At 33.9% G+C, this 21,222-nt stretch overlaps 1 protein-coding gene across 1 annotated transcript in view; it reads left to right on the top strand.

Moving 5' to 3' along the window:
- LOC129229521 (uroporphyrinogen-III synthase-like) overlaps positions 1–21,222 on the top strand; it is a 55,631-nt gene that overhangs the window by 389 nt on the left and 34,020 nt on the right. Inside the window, exon 2 of the mRNA XM_054863841.1 lies at positions 6,067–6,250. Coding sequence (XP_054719816.1) covers positions 6,067–6,250 — 184 coding nt within the window. The remainder of the gene's footprint in view (positions 1–6,066; positions 6,251–21,222) is intronic.

Genomic DNA, 21,222 nt, shown 5'->3' on the forward strand with positions numbered 1-21,222 from the left:
ATTTGCAATATTCAAACGTACACCGGTGAGATATTACTTCGCTAAAACGCAATACAGAATTTTGGCATCAAACTGCGAGATTTTACTGGGTTAAAAACATAAATTCGCGAGTTGGTGGGAAAAAACAATTTTTCTGTGAAAAATGATACCTATATAATGCTGATATATTTATTTATGTCTTTTCAAGATTGGTTATTATCTACTTGTTGTATTATTGCTTGTATGGAATTTTTTTCCCCATTTTAGTTTCAAAATAATGATTACCTTTAAAACTGTTATTTTATGCGGTTGAAGCCTATGGTATATTTAACTCATTGCTGTAAATGAATCCAATTGAATTAGGATACATCTTACTTTCCAGTAGCGTACTCATATTCAAGTGCAATTAACAATGTATTTAGTTTCTATTCAAGTTTAAAAATTGCTACAAAGTTGTTTTTGAAAATAGAGCTCATAATCTAATGTTCATTTGGATTATTAAATATCTTCATTTTTATGAAATCTTTCTAATTTCTCTGATTTTCTAAACCTTGAGTTTTGCCATTTTAATTCGGCTTTTGGCTTGTCACCTCAAAAAGTAGTTTTTAATATCCAAGTGTCAATTCTGCCTCTAACATTCACTTTTTTTTTAATTGTGAGGCAGGGGATCAGATACCTAGGGCACACGGACCATTTATAGTTGGGTATGTCCACCGTTACTCTTGTGACCATCAGAGAAAATTTGTGTGGTTATTTCCAATTATTATGTCACATTATACATTTAGGTTAAAATTCAGGATTATTTCAGAAAGTCATGTGTGTTTTGCTTAAAAAAACATATTTGAATTATAATTTAAGAAATTTTGCTTCCCTTGGGAGAAGATTAAACATTTGTTACTCTTGTGACCAATGGAAATGGCAAATTTCAAATTTTAAGTTTGAGCTACAAGTCCTGTGAATTGTACAGGAATAATAGATTGAAATTCAGAGATTTACCAAAGGTATTATTGCTCTTGAAAAGGATAGTAGCAAAAAAGTTATCTGATTACAAGTTAACATATTGCACTTGCTTTTGTAAAAAACAGAGTTACTCTTGTGACGTTACTCTTGTGACAATTTGTCCAAAATAGTATTTCTGGACAAATGTAACATTTGATACACTTTTAAGACACTAAATTGATACTTTCATACATTTATTTTCATATAATAGAACTTTTAAACATTTATTACATTTTAAGGCATGGAAAATTTAATAAATAATAAAACAATTATATTCTATAAAATCCTCGAGAGTTGATTAAGGTGGGAGCATCAGCGTTAGCTATAATTTGGTTTTTTTTTGTACCAAATACTGTGCTCATCAGGCTCAAACTTGAAAACTCCTTTTATTTTTGTTGGGACCAAACACTTAACCTGGTATTCTTCATTCATAACAGCAGTTATCATGCCATAAAAACATGCACCATCATATGTTAAAGATACCCATTGACCACATTGCAGCTTCTCATTCTTTGCTTCTGAGCTAAGTAAAACCTCACTGTCATCATCAGTATTGTCACTTTTTTCATCAATGTTTTCGGTATTAAATCTATATTTTATGAATGAGTGATGTTGCAGATAGGGCTTGTAGTGGATTGCATCGCGCCTTGCTTCAACAAAATGTATTTTTTGCGTGCCTTTCACACTTTTTACTTTTTCCCATTGAGGTGACACACGTTCTTTGGCTGTTTCGATTTCTTCGTTTGAAATGTGGATAACATTGACTTTTGTTTTTCCATCAACGATTTTTGTGAAGTCTGCAGCATTTCTTACAATTCCTTTTTTAGCACGTACTTCACCCCAAACGTATCTTTTAACAACAGTACCAATTCCATCAACAGCTCCTTTTCCATGCGCTGTTGAAAAGAATGTCCAACTAAGTTTGTTCAAATTGTAATCTGATTTAATCAAAGACATGTTAGAAAAATTGTATTTTTGTTTGAATTGTGCTGCACAACCATCAGAAAAAATGCTTACATTTTTTACAGATGCGTTTCCTTTAAGGTGGTCTTCTAAAATTTTGCGAAGAAATGCATTTACAGAAAATCTATCATGTGTTATGTTATCAGAAACAATAGCATACGATTTCACTTGGCCACTTTCACACCATATGACTGCCGTAAAAACAGTAACTTGCGGATTTGACCAGTGTGCAGACTGGATCTCATCTTGATAAAGGCAGGTATAGTTTTCTGCAAAATCTACTTGCAACACAATACTTTCAGTATTTGTGTTGCTCTTTGCATACTGAAAATATGCCCGAGTTGAGGATTGAGTGAATAAATGAAGCAGAAAAGGGTACAATTGCTTTCTCAAATCATGTAAAGCATTAATGATGGTTTCAGTTACTTTTATCTTCTCAAAACGTCCAGCAATGATTTTCCACTGAAAATAACTAATACGCTGTTCTTCATTTTGGATATCTACTTCTTCAAAAAGTATTTTTACATTATCTTCGCAAATCACACATTCAGAGTTCATACTCTCAAATGAAGATGTATCACAACAAATAAAATCTATTAAATCCTTAGGTGATCCTACATTAAAGGTGGGTAATACCTCTGCTATTGCTTTGTAAATTTCTTCGAAATTTTCATGGTATCGACAAATACAGATGTTCTGGGGAATGCCTCTATATGGTTTTACAAAACTAGGTCTCATTGCTGCAAATGATGATTTCCCAATCTTAATGTCAGGAAATGTGTCTTTAAATATTTGGAAAGCTTCCCTTATTGTGAATAATAAATACCGCCTAGGATTTATGGCATTGTTTTGATTCTTCTTACGCCGTACTAATGCAGCTTTAGCTGAAGGATCAACTCTACTTATATCATCTCGAAGATAAAAATCGGTTACTAATTTATGCGCTGTGCTAGTTAAACAAACATTAGCTTTAGGAACTGGGGTGGTTTTTAGAATTACATCAGATTTTTGAGCTAAATTTGTAATGACAGAAAGCTTCTTAGTAGGCGATCTTGGAAGTTTTCTTTCTATACGCTTCATCATTCTCCCTAAAGCTTGCGGAGTTAAAGATTTCTTTGTTTCATTACCATGTCTGACTTTTGCTAATTCTCTACTTTTTCTTTTCCTAACAGGGGTCGATCCAGCGCCAAATTGGGGCCGCTTTGCGGCCCCTTCACAAAATTCCGCATGGCAAAACGGCCCCATTCACAAAATTCTGCGTCGCAGAAGCGGCCCCATTCACAAAATTCCCCATCGCAAAAGCGGCCCCATTCACAAAATTCCGCGTCGTAAAAGCAGCCCCTTCACAAAAATTTATAAAAAGGCAGCCTTTTCACAATATTTTTTAACCGCAAATGTGTACCTTCCACCTTCCCCCATCTTATCTTTTTGCTTGCTGCGTGAGGTGTTTTTGCTTGAGAGCGTCAGAGGGGGGACGGGAGAGGGACACTTGTGATTGGTAGCTTGTTTTCAGGAAAATCTTAAATTTTACTTTGATTACGCAATATATATTTAGTATTAATTTGTGCTGAGTTTCAAAATCCAATTCTAAAATAACTTTAATAAAATTATTTTACATGCTGTTTTTATATTTTGATTTGTTTTGAAGATCTTGATTTCCTTACATCGGCCATGGTAAACGAATTTTTCGCATTTTTGATGTTTACTGTACCTTGTTAAGAGGCAAACAAATAAAATTTCTTAAATATTTATTAACATCATTAAATTGCAAAGTTTTAAACGAAATACCTACTCTGTAAGAACGTCAAAAGTCAAAAAAATAAACGCTGAATGCTGGTGCAGTATTATTTTGGGTTTTTATTACTTTTAAGTTTTTTAAACACATACATGGAATCTTTAATGAGTATTTCACTTCTGTGTTAAGAAATATGTGATATCTTTGAGTCTGTTCATATTGTATTTATTAGGAGTTATCATTACGTTCAGCAGCATGTGCAATTTTCATTGCTCTAAAAGTATTTGAGAGGAGCAAACAGGAAATCTGTTGTGAGACTTTCACCTTATGAAAGTGTGCCTTGCACATGTATATTTGTAAAAAGCAATAAATGTAATGTATGTGTCAAATTACGAATAAAATGTTAGGGGTCTTACTTCCCCCCTCCCCCAGCGCATTTCCTCTTCACAGCTTTCAGGTATTCTTCAAGAACTTGCAATCACCCCTGAAACATGTCTAAGGCTTTTCTATAACGATACAACAGCTAAAAATGCTTTAATATAATCTTTTCCAAGAAAAAAATCACGAGAAGGTCTTTTTTTACAAAAATAAAGAAAATTCACAAAAATATTTTGCTTTTTCACAAAAATAACGAAATTTCACAAAAATATTTTGCATTTTCACAAAATGGGGACCCAAAAAATAAAACCTGGATCGACCCCTGCCTAAGCTTCGCCTTTTCTCTTGCCAAAGCCTTTTCAGATTCTGATATCAATCCTTTCACTTTATCATAATATGTTTTGTTTTGCTTCTTTCTCATCTTCAAATATTCTTTTTCATTTTTGTGCCTTTGCCTCCATAATTTCTGACGCTCTGCAGCATTTGTTCTCTTATTTTGAGCTATTTCCTCCATTGCAAACAGACTTCTTGTTGAAACCAAAATGAAGCTGTTTCACTAAACCTGATATTTCATACATTCCAAATAAAACACAATTAGAAAGTATATGAAAATATATACTAATAGCATAATTAAAAGTATAATGTGTTTGAAGAATTGATCCACTGATGAAGTATAATTAAGAATTAATCACTTTGATTAAGTGTCTAATTAAATACTTCAGAATTATTCTGATCAGAAAGATAACTACTCAACTTGAAGGATTGTTGTTTATTTTTATTTTGATCTTATTTATTTGATTTCATTTTAGTATTACTTAGAAGTCAACCTACTGAGAACAAAATGTTACTCTTGTGACAGTAAAATGTTACTCTTGTGACATCACCCCAGAGCTTAATCTATGGATTAAAAAAATGAAATATTTAGTGTAAAATGTGTCTGATATTAACAAATCAGAAAATATGAAGTTTGAAGTGAAAATTTTAAAAAGTTTTTTCAAAATTAAAGCTTTGATATGTTTTTGTTACTCTTGTGACATACATGTATTGACTACTAATTAAGCACTTGAAATTAGCTATTAATTAATAATAAAAATGTTTTAACTACATACATATGATAAATAAGATTATACTCTATTAAATTAAATGCAAAGTATCTATTTTTTTTGAAAAAAGGGAGATCCTTAGTCAGTTTTACAAAATCAACATTTTAAGCCTTAGTGGAAATAAAATTGAGTGATCTTAATTCCCATTAAATTTTCATTGTATATTTATCTATGTGGAAATTTAAGTTACATTTTCAGTAACATCAATTTCTGAGGATTAAAATGGTGTATAACACTTGAGGTTTCATGAAAAAAAAAATTTGTGAAAAAAGGTTCAATTGCTGTGGACGTACCCAGTTCACATTGTCTATCCTATCCAGGTATTTGGCCCACTGACAAAAATAATGCTTCGGAAAAATGTCAAAATGTTTTCGATTTATACAATAGCCCTCATTGAAATAGAAAAATAATTTAAGAATAAAATTGATTAATTATATTTCTTGTACTAAGCTCTGTCAGTGTTTAGAGTCTGACTGATTTCTGGATAAAAGAGTCATTTCTCCCCAGACTGCAGCCTTGTACTAAGTATTTGACTGTTGTTAGATTTGTTGCTGGGGTAATTGAAAGCTGTCTTCTTGGTGCTTGAAATTTGTATTTTTCAGTCGTCTTCAGCCAAAAAGAAAAAAAAAAAATCTTCAAAACAAGCTTGTTTATATTTATAAATTTTTTGTTATATTGTAAAGTATTGTACTCTTTCCTCTTTAACATATAAATAAATAAAGGTACAGTATTTATAAGATTTAATATTTTTGTCCTCTCAATGAACTTCATCTGGGCCAAATATCTTTCTGTTTTAATCAGTGTAGCACCACTTGCAAAGAGATTGTTTAAAACCTGCAGTAAGGTATAATCTTTGAAATGTGTTTCTTCACAAACATACAGTATGTTTATGACATAAAATATTTTCAGGCTTTAAAAAATGCTGGATTTTCATCTGTGGTCCTTCCAACACTGGCTTTTCATTTTGTTAATGGGCAGGAGCTAGAAACTTTTCTTAAGCATTGGAACGACTTCAGTGGAATAATTTTTTCTAGCGCAAGAGCTGTTGAGGCTATTTACAAAAGATTAACTGTGATGGAAGACAGTATGAAAGGTATATTTTTTTAAAAATTAATTTTGTGGTTCTTAATTTGACTATTTTTGTGACTGTAAAATTTAATGAAATCTCTTTCATCCCTTCTTTCAACAAAAATGCAAATTTACAAGAAAATTACGGGAAGAAAAAGGCCGAAGGGTGGAAAAATTGAAATTAAACAATTTATATTTATTTCTATTACATTATCAATTTTTAAACTATGAGTTTTGATGAATTAGAATCTAGATCAGGTCATTTAAGACGACTCTGCACTTTTTGGTATTTTTTCAAATTGAAAATCGATTCTGATAAAGTATTTATTGGCCATTTCTATCTATGGCCTTTTGTGATTGTGTGGGTAGCTTCCTAATTCTATATGTGTAAAACTTAATTTTTTATCGGCAAAAAAAAATTGCCACAGGATAACAGTGGCTGTTCGGTCAACCAAATTTTTTACCATCATTAGAGTATTGCAGAAACAGAAGTCGAGCGGTGCAAGGCAGTGGCGGCGCGAGAGCAAAAGTAAACGTTGGCGATGCGGTTTTGCGAGGTCCTTTTTATCATAAAATATTCTCAGAAAAATCATTGAATTCATCAAGGCCGTATCCAGATTTTTTTTCCGGGAGGGTCCCGGTTTCGCTTTTTGCGCATTTCCCTAACACACACACATACACATTTTGTCTTGCTTTTTAATGTTCCCCCCGATGTTTTTATTTTTAGATCTTATTATTTGTTTTTCACACTGTAGAGGGAAGGTTGACACAAGAGTGGCCTTTTAAGCAGGACGTAGAATAGCCATTATTTCAGGGGTCCAGGGTTTTTCCCCTCGGGAAAATTTGAAAAATAGGTATAAAAATCTGCATTTTGAGACCTTACATGGTGGTAATTGAGACAACAAAAATATGAAGAAAAATAGGCAAACAAAACCTTTTAAAAGCTATGCACACAAAAATAGTTTAGTTCGCAAAAATTTATCTTGAAAAATATGCTGCAAAAACGCGAGGATCTTGATTTTTGCAATTTTTACGCAATAATCAAGGAGCTGAATTAGGCACACCTTGGTAATCAGACATTAGCCTAATCGGAAACTAGGGGTCCGGCCCTTGGGGAGTCCCGAAATCGGCGTAGTGTACGTTTTATAAGAGTTTTGGGGGGAGGAGGGGAAGTCTACCAAACTGATAAGGGGACAGCCCTGGAGAGAAGGAAGTCCTAATAAGTGTCTGAATTTCAAGTATGCTTTGCAGCTAATGAGAACTAGAATTGCTTATTCTGTTTTTCTTCAAATTTTCACTCGTTTAATAGTTCCACTAGTAAGAATTAGAAAAAACTTTGTTTTTTTTCTTCCTAGAATAAGAAAGTTAAAAAAAAAAAAAAAACTTTCTTCTGTTTTACGTTACAAAACATTTCGGGTTTCAGGGGGGGGGGGGGGGCGTCAGGCATAGGAATTCATAGATTTTATTTTTGTACTAACCATTGGCACTTAGAATTACCAATTTACCTTGGGTGGCTGAAAACTACCTAAAAGGTTAAAACTTATTTAATTACGGTGATATTTTTTAGATATAGTTAAATACAAAAAATTAGGATTTATTATCTTGTAAAACTATTTATTCCACTCTAACACAATAACTGCACATTAAAATGTAATAATGAGAATGAGGAAATAAGAGTAAAACTTATCCTTAATGGTAATCAAATGAATAATGTGATTGTTGTAGGTCTGACAGAATAATTTGATTGTTGTTATATTTGATCCTTAAGTCAATGATGAACAAATAATAGTTCTAAGATGCGTTGAGCAACACTGCGTTTTAAATATACAAACAGCACTCACAAGATGCCATTAATGCACTCCAAACATGTTGGGATGATATTCAGCCAAAACCAAAATGTTTTTTTATCTACCATGTTTCCAAGTGACAATGACGATTTATGATGTAAGTCCAGTTGAGATCATATACAAATGCTGTTAAGGTCAATGTGCCTAAATGAGACACAATTCCCCATAAGTTTCACATTTAGGGAATATTCGACCACATTTTTTATTTATTGGTGCGTAAGTAGAAAAGGGCTGAAAATAATTTTTCTTTACTCTTAATCTAATTTGTTTTGAGCAAATTGAATTTCTGGCTACTATACAGAGTGAAAAAACATCATTATCACATTTAGGTCAGTTTTGTCACATTTAGGGTAGTTAAAACCTAAATGAGACATCCAATATGCCTAAATGTGATTTGATTTTGTTAAGTTCATAGAACACTTTATCGCATCTTTCTGGCCACTTCCAACTATTTAGCCCGCTCATCGTCATAGTGCTTACTTCTGCTTCTGCATTAACTATACTGGTGACTATTCCTGGGAAGAATTCCTCTTCATATTCTACTATTACATAACAGCCAGCCCGAACATTATTGTCACTGCCTGTGTTCACTGTGTCAGCCATATGGGGTGAGGATGGACTAGTGGATAGGCGCATGGAACAATCTTCTATATGAACAGAAGAATCACTGTTATGAAGGGAAAAAACATCTTCGTCCGTGCTGGTTTCCGTTTCATCTTTTTTGTTAACTTTTTTACAATTTTTTTTTTGATGTTGACACTTTTTTAGATTTTGGCTTTTTATTTTCTTTTGTTGACGTACTTTCATGTTTTTCTGTTGCTGTTCTTGCTTTCCTTGCCTTTTGTTTTTCTAGTTTTTCCTTTTGTTTTTGTTCTTTTTCTTCATTTTCTTCTTTTCTTTTCTTCAAGTATGCTTCTGTTGTGAGACATTCAGCAAAATTTGCCCCAACAGCCTTTCTCTTCTTTGGAGGATTTGGGGTTGATGTGGAAATTGTTTTTAGTAAACAACTTTCGAATGATTCAGTTTCAAATGAACAACCTAGAAGGGGGGACATTTGAGGTTGCTGAATTGAGGGTGGTACTGATTGTAGAGGATGCTGTTCAATTCTATTACTACAAAGCCTTTTAAAATATCCATTCATGGTTTGTAGGAAAGCCAAATCTTCATCAGATATATTTTTGTCCAGTGTAAGGTTAGTCTGAACAGATTTGTTGCACGTTGAATAACTGGGTGGAATAAATTCAGCATTTGGTGCATGATCAAACAAGTTCTGCACAATTGAAAGGTTAGATGCTTCAGTTTCAAGAGCGTTTACTTGACTCAAGCTATTAGAAAGCTGGCCTATATTATGGTCTTCTTCTGGGAGGACTTCTTCTTCAATAACTGGATTCCCAAGGTTCTCCTCAATCACAGTGGGAGCACATGTGGAGCCACTTTGATTTGAATAATTTGCTTCGCTTTTTTCCAATTGAAATTTTTTGTATCGCTTCAAAGCCATGGGATCAAATTGGGATTCGGGAATCGCCATTCTGTTTAGAGGGAAGATGCCGGTATTTCGAAATCCAGCTTTACATGTATTTGGGGATAGTGTGCCCCATACCTTCCCAATTTCAGTAATGAAGCGAGATTTGCCCATTGGTTTACCATGGCTGGAGCGTACATATTCGGAGATATTAGTTTCCCAGGCAGCTTTAAATGATCTGAAAAAAGCAACATCTATTGGCTGCAAAATGTGAGTGGTATGGGGAGGTAGTTTTAAGATAATGATGTTTTCTTCCACAGCTTTAGTAACAACATCCATAGAAATATGACTGATGTGTCCATCTAAAATTAAAATGCAAGGACGAATTGTCACTTCAACTATGAAAACATTCTTGAACCACTTAAAAAAGGCATCCTGTGTCATCCATCCTGCTTCTGTAACATCAACAGATGTACGAGGATATTTTTCTAAATCAGCATCAAGCCATGCCTGCTGAACTGATTTGGCTGCAAACAAAATGTGCGGGGGAAGAATGTTTCCCGATGCAGACACAAATGCCAACACTGTAGTTGACTCTCTGCCCGATCCAAATATCTGACGCTTTGCATTTTCTCCTATTGGAGCAATTACTTTTGTTCTGCTTGGGTCAAAACGAACCGAAGTTTCATCCAAATTGTATATTGCGTCCGGCTTGTTCCAGACACCGGCAGCAGTGAAGTGTTCTTCCAATAGGTCATAAAATTCATAAATGACAAAAGGGTCCCTTTGTTGTTTGAACCTTGCTGCTTCCATGTTCTGCGCGATTTTTAACTTCAGATTATTTCTTGTCATGAACGCACGAACCCATTTCCACCCAGGACGTCCATCATGAAATGGCGTTGACAGTTTATTTTGAAGTACAAACTGCTGAACTGCATCACATAAGTGCTCTTTGCTCAGGACAAATCCCCATTTGTTCATTACTTGCAAACTTTTTGCAATTGTCTCCTCTGTCTCCTACAGAGAAAAAAGAAAAAATTAACATTTTCTCATATGAGAGTCATAAAGAAAATAGTTGTTTCTGATCTATTTACAGAAGTCTTTAAATTAAAAGTGATTAAAATTTGTTTCAGAAAAAAAAAAAGTTTGCTTTTATGAGTTGTTAAATTTTCTATTTTACTATTTTAGAAAAGTTGTCAGTGAAATAGAATGTGAGGTGACATAACCAGTCTACATAAATAAGCAAGTTACTTTTAAGGAGGACTTTCATAAAAAAATAGAGAATTTAAAAAAAAATAGATATATATTTTTTTTGCTTCTCAAATCTGAAATTTGGAAAATTTACTATTAGCCTGAACACAATCATCCGTGATGCGCATTATGAGAACTGAAATTTTGTTCATCTGTGACAGTGCTGTGGGACGACCTTTAGTTCTCCCTACAACTGCTGGAGCAGGTCTCTTGTTCCACCCAGTAGCTTGGCCATGTATGGTAGAATGAGGAATATTATATTTCTTATGGGCCTGCCATGGAGTAAGTGTGCCACATTTGACATCTTCTACTGCTTGTTTTAGATCCTCCACAGTGTAGGACTTCGATGAAGATGCTTTATGCATTGTTACCTGCAAGAATATGGAGGGGGGGGGGGAATCAGTAATGAAATTCTATCAACTCAAAATTCTTTTTTTTTTACGACTGGTGCAAATAGAGGAAGGCACTTCTGTATTTTCCCCATTTTCTTACATTTAAAGTCACACTACTTAGGAGAATAAAAGAAATGAATTTTGGCTTGAGCTAAGACATCTTGCATTCCCCCCTTCCCTCCTCAATGCCAAAGACAATACAAAGAGCTGTTCCTGAAATAGAGAGGGTTCTTGATCATATTTCTAAGTATTTACTTTGATTTTTGAATGATAAAATATGCCATGTCTTGATTAAATAAGCACAGACAGCCAGCATAAAGAGATTAAGTTTGTCCCCCCCCCCATCTCATTGTCTTTCCAGTGCAGGACATCTGTAAGTTGGGGTGTCAAGGAATGGGGGACATATTTTTTGTCACAAAAAATATTTTGGGGGCGTGTTCTTGGGGGGGGGCACCCCTGTGAATGCTATGGATGAATAAATGATTATTTTGTTGGGGAAAGGTTCATGACCTGCGCCATTGAAGTTGTTTGGAGGGTGTTTTAGAATTTTTTATTTTTATTTTGAGGGAAGGGCTCTTGTTTTTAGGGCAATAACTTTTGAGGGGAGGAAGCGTCATCGCTCTTAGGAGGGGGGGGGGGGGGGCAATATTGATTCATTTCTGTTTATTATAATATCTTAACCCAGGAAACTAATTAAACCATAATGCATTATCAAAATTGAAGGCTAATTCCAGTAATGAAATTCACCACAAACTACATTAAATTTACAAACAAACTTCTTTAATTATTTTTAAAAAGCTAAATTTATTTATTTTTTCAATTCAGCAAAAGCATTTTTTGAGCCTAAATACGTTAGCTTAACAACAAATAAGTAAATTTTTTTTATTTTTGTTAACAAGCATGCCATTATTACATTAAATTAATTTTATTTCCCTTATTTTTTTACAAGAATGCACACATTTGCCGAATTTCAAGCATTATCTATGCAGCAAATGTAAAACAATAAGAAAAATTTGCATAAAAATAATTTTCACGTGACGAGTAACGAATTCACCACGTGGTTCAAGAGATCCTTAATTACTCTCTTTCTTTCTTCCTTTTTAACACTATATAGAACAAATAATTGAAATAAAGGCACAAAAACACATTTACTTACCCTTTGTATGGTCAAATAAAGGCTTTTCCGCAACTCCGCATTTAGAGGATCCAATTTGTCGCTATTAGGTGGCCGAACGGGTCCAACGGTTATACTATGCCAAAATGCAGGGGCGTAGCTAAGGGGGGGGTTTTGGGGACAAAACCCCCCCCGAAAAGTTAGTCTCAAAAAAAAAAGAGAAAAAGAAGAGAGAAGTGAAAGAAAAAAAAAAGAAGAAAAGGAAAAAATTCCAAGCGATTAATATATATATATATATATATATATATATATATATATATATATATATATATATATATATATATATATTATATACATATATATATATATATATATATATATATATATATATATATATATATATATATATATTATATACATATATATATATATATATATATATATATATATATATATATATATATATATATATTATATACATATATATATATATATAAAAGAAGTAACCCCCCCCCCCGAAAGTCGGGTCTAGCTACGCCACTGCCAAAATGCGACGAATATTTTCGAGGGTCCCTATTTCCCACAGATAATTTTCTTCCCCTTTCTTCTTCCTTGAGATGAAAGATGCGTTCAAGGTCGTGCTGTGTGCGTAGTTTATTTGACCTTGAAAGATAAAAAAGCAAGGAGATCGCTTTGTCGCGCATTAGCTTGTCGCATTTAGGGAACGTTGGGGGAACTGGATTATGGGTAATGCGAAGTGCTATGGGGAATTCCCTTGAAGGAATGCTTCAAATGCGATGGAGGTTTTTGGGTTTCGTTCCCGAAATGCGTATGTTTCATTACATCGCATTTGAGTGCAATTTTTATTCTAAGATTTTAGGTAAAAGTGCATTGTCACATTTAGGGGTCATCACATTTAGGGACATTGACCTTATAGAAATCCTTAAATGTGCAAAAGCACATTAGAGCCTGACCAAATGTCTAGTCAATGTGGAAGGTACATTGCACATTACTGTAGTTTGTGTGTACTTCGGTATATAAAATATTTATAAATATTTATTCTAAAAGTTTCTGCCACGCAGTCACTACGCCACCAAGTGTCGTTTTGGTAAATCCCTTAAATCAAATAATCAATTTAAAATATAATTTTTTTTTTTAAATTTGATTCATGCTAACTTACGCAGCATAATTCCATTTAAGTTAAATGGAGTTTTATTCCCTTACTACGAATGTTTACTTAAACACTTTTCAACCCCACAATTTTTAGCTTAAAGCTTTTTTCGGTTTTATAATAGAGTTGGAAGTTCATGCAACCGCACAATGTTACACACAGTCTAAAAGACATTCACAAAGCATAATAACATTTCATGTTGTAATTTATGGTAATGTATAGAATAACTAAATATTATCTTAGTAAGAGGTTGATTCTTCATTGAATGAATTTGAGACAATTATAAAAACCTGATGTGGTGGACCAAAAGGGAACTGGCCAGATAAAACAACAACCTGAAAGTAGGGGGGCTCTGTTCTCTGATACTTATTCAACTGATCTGGCTACAAGAAGATGCAGAGTTGAAACTGGAATTTATGGGCAGCCCATATATTCCAATTGGCTTAAAATGAAAAAGGTGTAGGTCAGAAGTTTCTGATACAAAATTCTGAACAAACTTCACACAAACATTTGTTTGCACCAGCTAACATATTATTTTTGTTGTAAAAAGTTACTTATCTTTTAGGTTAAAAAATATTCAAATTCCTTGAAACCATTCTAAATTTACCATCTGCAATGTTTATTTTATTACGTAATAAATTATTTCAATTGAGATTGCCGGGAAAATCTTGAGTGACGGATGATTTTAATTTATCGTTTGCTGATTGAACGACACATGCACTGGGCAAAGCCGTAACATAACTACAACCAGGGTTCGTACGCTCCTTCAAAACTCCTCGAATACTCCTTCATTTAGGAAATTTTTTTGAAGGGCCCTTCAAACTCCTTCATTTTGGTTTTCACTCCTTCAAAACTCCTTCTTTTTTAGTTCAAGATCACATAATCTTTCTCTATGACAGTAACTTAAAACACTTTGATTGACAACTAACGTCATGACAAGGGCGATTTTAATGTAGTAATTTCAAGCATTTATTTTTTTCAGAAAGATGTGATTTACAAATTGATCATAGTTAAATCATAAAATTTGAAGGTGAAAATTTTATTAGAAGACTAAGACATATCAAAAGTTCAGTAAAACATGTTGGTGATTTTTTTTTTTCAAGTTTTATGATTACTGTTTTTCCCTCCTCCACACTCTAAGCAGCAAAAGTCAGGTTGTCTAATTATTATTTAAATATTTAAAAATTTAAGTACATGTACTATATTAAGTGATTGTGTTAAAAAAACAATTGTTTAGTAAATCAAAGTCATGATATTGTAAAATAAAAAGAATCATCCACAAGTGATGTCATGCCTTGAGGAGGAGACGGGCTCATGAAATTGTGACAAGGGGAAGAGAGAGGGTGACAAAAAGTGACATCACACAATTATTGTAACAATATGTTTATAAAAAAATTTGACATGATGTGACAGGAGAAGTTAAATGAAGTTTAACTTTGTGATAAAGGGGAAGGGGTCAAATTTGTTGGAAAAAAGTGACATCATTTGATGACAGCCCGTTAGTACTCCTCCAAAATCTCATTTTACTCCTTCAAAACTCCTTCATTTTCTTTCTGAAATTGTGTACGAACCCTGTATATCGTTGGTTCCATTGAGATTTATTCAAAGTGGAGAAACAGACATTGAAATCATTGATCAAAATTATCTAGTGCCAGGGCATTAATTTTTTCCAAACGATTCAGACTTTGGATGTGAGGAGTTAGCTGCAAAAGGGAGAAGTGTATGTACCTGATGACTGGTATTGTGCAAATTAAGTCTTGCCGTTGCAGAAATAAATTTATTGTTTGTCAGATAAATCATGAAGAATTTATTTCTGCAAAAATTTAGAGAGAAACATTAGCTGGAGAAAAAATGCAAGCAATATGGATGTGGCTAAAAATACAATGGATAAGGCTTTAAAAAAACATTGTTTATACGATAAAGTACAAAGAAACTTTGTACATAAATTTAAAAAAAACGAACTTATCGACTTTTTGCTTCACTAAATTTTTTTAGCAAGTCCTCGTAGCTCTCAAACTACCAGCTACCTCAGCTTCAATGGACAACGCCGACAACCTTTCTTGTGTCATAGTGTTTCTCAGATAGTTTTTTATTAGTTTTAATTTTGAAAAACTTCTCTCTGCCAAAGCTGTACTTACAGGAATTGTAAGCAATATTCTAAGAGCTGTGAATATGTTTGGATAAATTTCTTGCAAATTATCGTGAACAATGTGCTGCATTAATTGTTTTCCATCTTTTATTGTGTCGGGAAAATTAGATTTTAGAAGTTGAAGTTCTTCATAAAAAAGTCTGTATATCTTCTTTTTCACCATCTCGAAGAATTGCACCTAAATCATTACAGTGTTTGTTAAGCTCTTCTTTTGATAACAATTTTAAAATTTTAACATCATAAAGGAGCCTAAAGTGATCAAAATAATAATTAAGAGCTTGAAACCTGTCTTCAATATCAACGATTATGGCATCTATCATAGTGTTAAAAAAATTAATTTCAAACTGCGTTTTAGCTGATACTATGGGTTCATCTTTTTCATAATTAAACATCCTTTTCTTCTTAAGGTGCCTGCCTACCTTCGGAGTGAATTTTTTGAAATAGTTTTAAAAAATAGTTCTTAAACACCTTACATTATGGAATTTGGCTAAAAAAATGGAAATAACACCAAAAATAGCTGCATTATTAAAAAAAATTTGTTTTCGGGGGAAAATATACGTGAAAATAGCAATAAAACGGCACATTTGTAAAACATCAAAACTCAAATTTCAATCAAGATATTTTTGTTCTGTAAATTTTATTTTCACAAATGAAACCTATAGCAGGGATTGACCCTTGCTCAGAACTGTAATTATGAAACAAAAAAAAATATGTAAAAGTTAACGTTTTTCATTGGAAAATGCATCGAAATTTAACAAACTTCAACATTTGACATGATACAAATCACAAAATAATGATATTGTACTCATCATAGAGGGTCATTCCCTAAATTGACTCTTAAGTATAGTCATAAAAAAATTTGGCATTTGGAGCATTTGGAGCATAACTTTTTGAGTTATGCTGTTTTGCGATAAATCAAAACTTTAAAAACTCATTTTTGAGAAAAAGCTAAAAATACTATATAAATTCAAACCCAACCTGATAGATTATAAATGAAGCATTAAAATGCTCCTGATTTATAAACTTCACCATCTGTATAACTTAAAATTGTTATCTTTTTCTTCCTTATTGCTTTTAAAATTTTCCTGCGTCTAAGAGCAATAGGGGTAGCATGACGCTTCGAGTCCCTTATTCGAGATCTGTCCAAATGTTCATATCCTTTTACTGTGAAATGACCAGGGTTCTCAATTTTCAATTTATCTAAGACTTTTAAGCAGCCTTTGTAACCTTCATTGAACTGTATGACTGCATCATAGGCTCCCAATTTCACGGTTTTCAGGCCAACGAAGACTTCTTTTGGCACTCTTTGCCAAATTACACCATTGAACGACTCATTTGCGTTCTGTGTTTTGCCGTGCAAACATTTTTCCAGCAGCTCTTTGGAACAGAGTTCCAAATAAACTGGCTTTATGATGTTTAGTATGTTGTTTGGCAAACCAGAATACTTTTCGTTCGCAGGTTTTTTGCCCTGAGCTTCAGCTCTTTGATAGTAGCACCAGCTGTCCTCCCCAACAGGGCATTGACCGTGCATAGGTTTTCTTATGCTCGAGGCGCAGTGAAATAAAGCAGCAATAACGTTTTGTTGCATGCTTTCTAAATTTCCAACATTAGCACGAATTGCTATTCCGTAGTAGTTCTGGAGCCGATCAATAAACACATCCGTCAACTTTCCTTTTCCCGAAAGTCCTTTCCTTTTTGTTTTAAGTTTGCGCAAACGGGAACCTACTCGTTTTTGAATGTGCCCAATGCACTCTAACTTCTTTACACTCTGGTTGCCGTAGCTATTTTGTACACCTAAATAGCCTTTGGAGTCTCCGTCTCCATAATATTTCGTATATTTCAGTTTTCGTTGATTTACCGACCTCTGAAATATTCTGGAAACTCCTACGGTTTCCATTTTTCCTGCAGAGCCTACAAAGTTACACTGGCACGTATGGTCAGCTTTCAGTGACAGGAACTCTGCACTCCCTGGTTCCTTTTGATTGTCTTTACACACACGACAGTACGAAGACATTACTTCCAAGTCCAATACTTTGCCAGTGTCCACAGAAATTGCTGACACGCAGCCATTTAATGATGTATAACCCCTACGCTGCCAAGTACCGTCTACTGATATTCCACATTCATCACTATTTGTCTGCGAAATAACTTCATCAGCAACCTTTTTCATCGAATCTTCTGCTAATTCAGTTACAGCTTCCAAAACTTTTTTTCGTGAGATTCATACGTTGCTTTAGAGAGTTTTGGTAAGTTCATCGTGCTGCAATACTTAAATGCTGCTGAAAATCCCTTCCCAATTTGTCTCATTGCATACACAAAACGATTGTTAACTTCAGGGTCATTATTATTCTTTTTTGAGGAAGCAAAACCTTTAACAAAGTCACAATTTTTACATTTTAATGTAAAGTGGGAGCACAATCCATATCTTGAATTTTCAATGAGTTCTAATCCAGTATTTAAACAGTCTGGGCAAGACACTGCTGAAAACACATCTAATAGGATCTCCAAATCAAAAATTCTGTTCCCGCTCACATTTTCAATCTCATTTGGTGATTCATTTTGAACTTCAACTTTTGAAGCATTCGATGTTTCCAGCTTGGACGAACTAGCAGTCGTATTCATTACTGCATCATTTACGGCATTTCTAGTGAACTGATTGCCAGTAAACTTTCTTTTTTTGCTTCTTGCAAAACTCTTTCCCATTTTCACACAGGAAAACTACCCAATTAAAGCAAGAGAAAGATATATTTAAGCAAAAAAACTTGAAAGAAGAAAATTGTTAGCTCGTGGACAGAATGTAAACAAACGCAACTGTATCGTGGCTTTGATGCCAGATTTTTAACTTAAAAATGGAGTTGCCAGATTAATTTTAAGTATATTAAACATTTCAAAGTTTATTATTTCTACTTTTAAATTAATTTTTAGTGTAAGAACCAGTATTTATGGTCGTATTCAATCAAACAGCAGCGTAAACAGAGTAGCGGAAAGCGACTTCCGCTAGAGGAATGCCACTTCCGGTTACCAAAATTTGGAAACATTTAATCTTTAAATGCGTATAGCTTCGGTTCTAAACAAGCTAGAAGCAAAACTTAAACTGATTTGGAAAGCTAAAAAATTAAGATTTAGTACTAAACCATAAAAAATAAATCGATTTTTTGACGAAAAATTGCAGTTTTAAGGTAGGCGGCACCTTAATCTTTTTTCTATAAATTCCGGTGATATTTCAAAGAACTTTTTTCAATTAATGAACGAGCTTCAGCAATACTTTCTTCAAATCTTGTGTTCCTGAATTCTGAAATCCAACTAGAAAAAGATCTTAAAGAATCCACTGCTACCTTTAACTTGCTTTCAGTTGATCGCCAAGTTTTGTTGATATTGTTCACTCTCAGTAAAATAGCATACCACACGTGAATTGAAACACTAAATTCAAAAGTTAGCATTTCAGCCAAAACTGCTTCACACTCACTTAGTGTTTCTGCATCTGCAGAGAGAGTTTTTAATCATTTACGCAATCGACGACATTATCAAATTGTAAAACAATTGCAGAGACTGCTCTTATTCTACTTTCCCATCTCGTTTCGGACAAAGCTTTTAAAGATATTTTCCACTTATTTTTAACGACATCCCAGTGTTTAGTAAATTTTGAGAAAAGTAAATAGATTTCATTAATGAATCCAAAAATTGTCTTAGCTCTTATTGAAGATTTCGCTGCATCTATCATAAGTAAGTTCCAGTTATGGCAACCACATGGAGTAAAGAATATTCTGGGGTTGATGTTCAGTATTCTTGTTTTCACCCTTTATTTACCCCAATCATGTTGGAACCATTATTGTAACCATGCCCTCTGCAGTTTTGTATATCTAGATCATTTTTCAAAATTTCTTGAAGAATAGCATTACTGTATATACTCGCGTATAGGTCGATCTCGCGTATAAGTTGACTCCCCCCCCTTTTTTCAGAGAAAAAATCTAAAACCAGCGTATAAGTCGACCCCCATACTTTCCAAAAACATCGCGAATTATTTTCAAAGAAATTTCAAAATAATGAACACATTTATTTACAAATAAAATAGGAATTATATAGGAAAACATTCCTAAAAGCCTTCAAACTCGGATTCCGAGTCGGACGCAAAAAAAGTTCATTAAAGTCCGCTTTTGTCATCACCGCGTCATCGTATATATCGGCGGCTGCAGAATCGACAATGATATCAGAGTCTGAATCGCTGTCGGCACTATGGTCATTAAATATCAGTTCATCTTCTGTGCCATCCAGTTCATTGCTTATGCAGCACTTTTTGAAGGATTTGATTACCATTTCTTGGGGGATTGCTTCCCAGGCATCTTTTACCCATTGGGCGATCAATGCAATGTCGGGTTTTCTCAAGTTGCCGCCTTTTGTTGACGTAGGCAAACCTGAGCTGATCCCTTCTGCCCAATATTGACGAACATTGTTCTTGAATGGCTTATTGAGGCAGACATCCAGGGGCTGAAGCACGGATGTCAACCCCCCTAGAATTACGGCAAGCGTAGTCTTCATTTTTTTTGATTGTCTTTTCGCAGCATCAGACCGGTGAGCAATAAACATGTCCCGCACTAAAAGGGATTCTTTTTGAAGGAGTGCGCCTGGCCGTCTATTCCAGACGGTCTTCAACCAATCTAATACACCCTCTTCATTCATCCACCCCTTTTCTTGAGCTCGAACCACCACGCCAGCGGGAAACACTACAGACTTTGGCAAAGTTTTTCTTTTAAATATTATGAGCGGCGGTAACTTGGTCCCGTCAGCACAACACGAGAGAATGACAGTAAAATTCGCCTTCTCATGGCCGATCGTTAATAAGAGGTACACAGAAACTTCATGCATTCATTCCTGTTGCATCAAGTCAAACTAAATTGTCAGTGAAAATATTTTCATATGATACAACCTCTTCTGAAGTATATGTCTCAAGATCCCGAGATAAACTGAAATTATCAGATTTTAACGGTTACATTACAATAGCTTACGACGACAAATGGTGGTTAGGCTATGTAATGCAGAAAAATGATGAAGATGACAAGGTTAAAGTTACATGCCTTCATCCACATGGGCCATCCTCATCATTTAGTTATCCAAGTAAACTAGATGTACTGTGGGTACATGTGACTAATGTCCTATGTGTAGTAAGTCCTGTGACTCCTACTGGAAGAATGTATGTTCTTCCTGAACATGATACTTCACAAAGCAATGAAGCCCTATCCAATAACACATAATGAACTTCCTTAGACTCAAGTGACAGTTATTTGTTAATTCTTTTTCCAAGTCTTCACAAAAAAAACTTTTATTTTAAATTATTTCAATAATAATTTTCACTATGCTAAGTATATGACATTCTATATCACATGGAATAAATTTCAACTTTGTTCATCTCACTGTCCGAAAGTTGTGTTTTCTAGAAAAGTAAGTTCACTTATACTATAGTTAAAATTTCGATAAGACCACTTTAGTTTAAAATTTTTTTAACCATCAGCCCATTGTCCTCCCATTTTGAAACTTTTTGTAACATTTAACAACAAACTATTGTATCTTTTGGAATTTTTTCAAAATTTTTTCAAAATTCAAACTTTTTTTAAAT

Source organism: Uloborus diversus, chromosome 9 (genome assembly GCF_026930045.1).
Source record: "Uloborus diversus isolate 005 chromosome 9, Udiv.v.3.1, whole genome shotgun sequence".
Taxonomy (NCBI): domain Eukaryota; kingdom Metazoa; phylum Arthropoda; class Arachnida; order Araneae; family Uloboridae; genus Uloborus; species Uloborus diversus.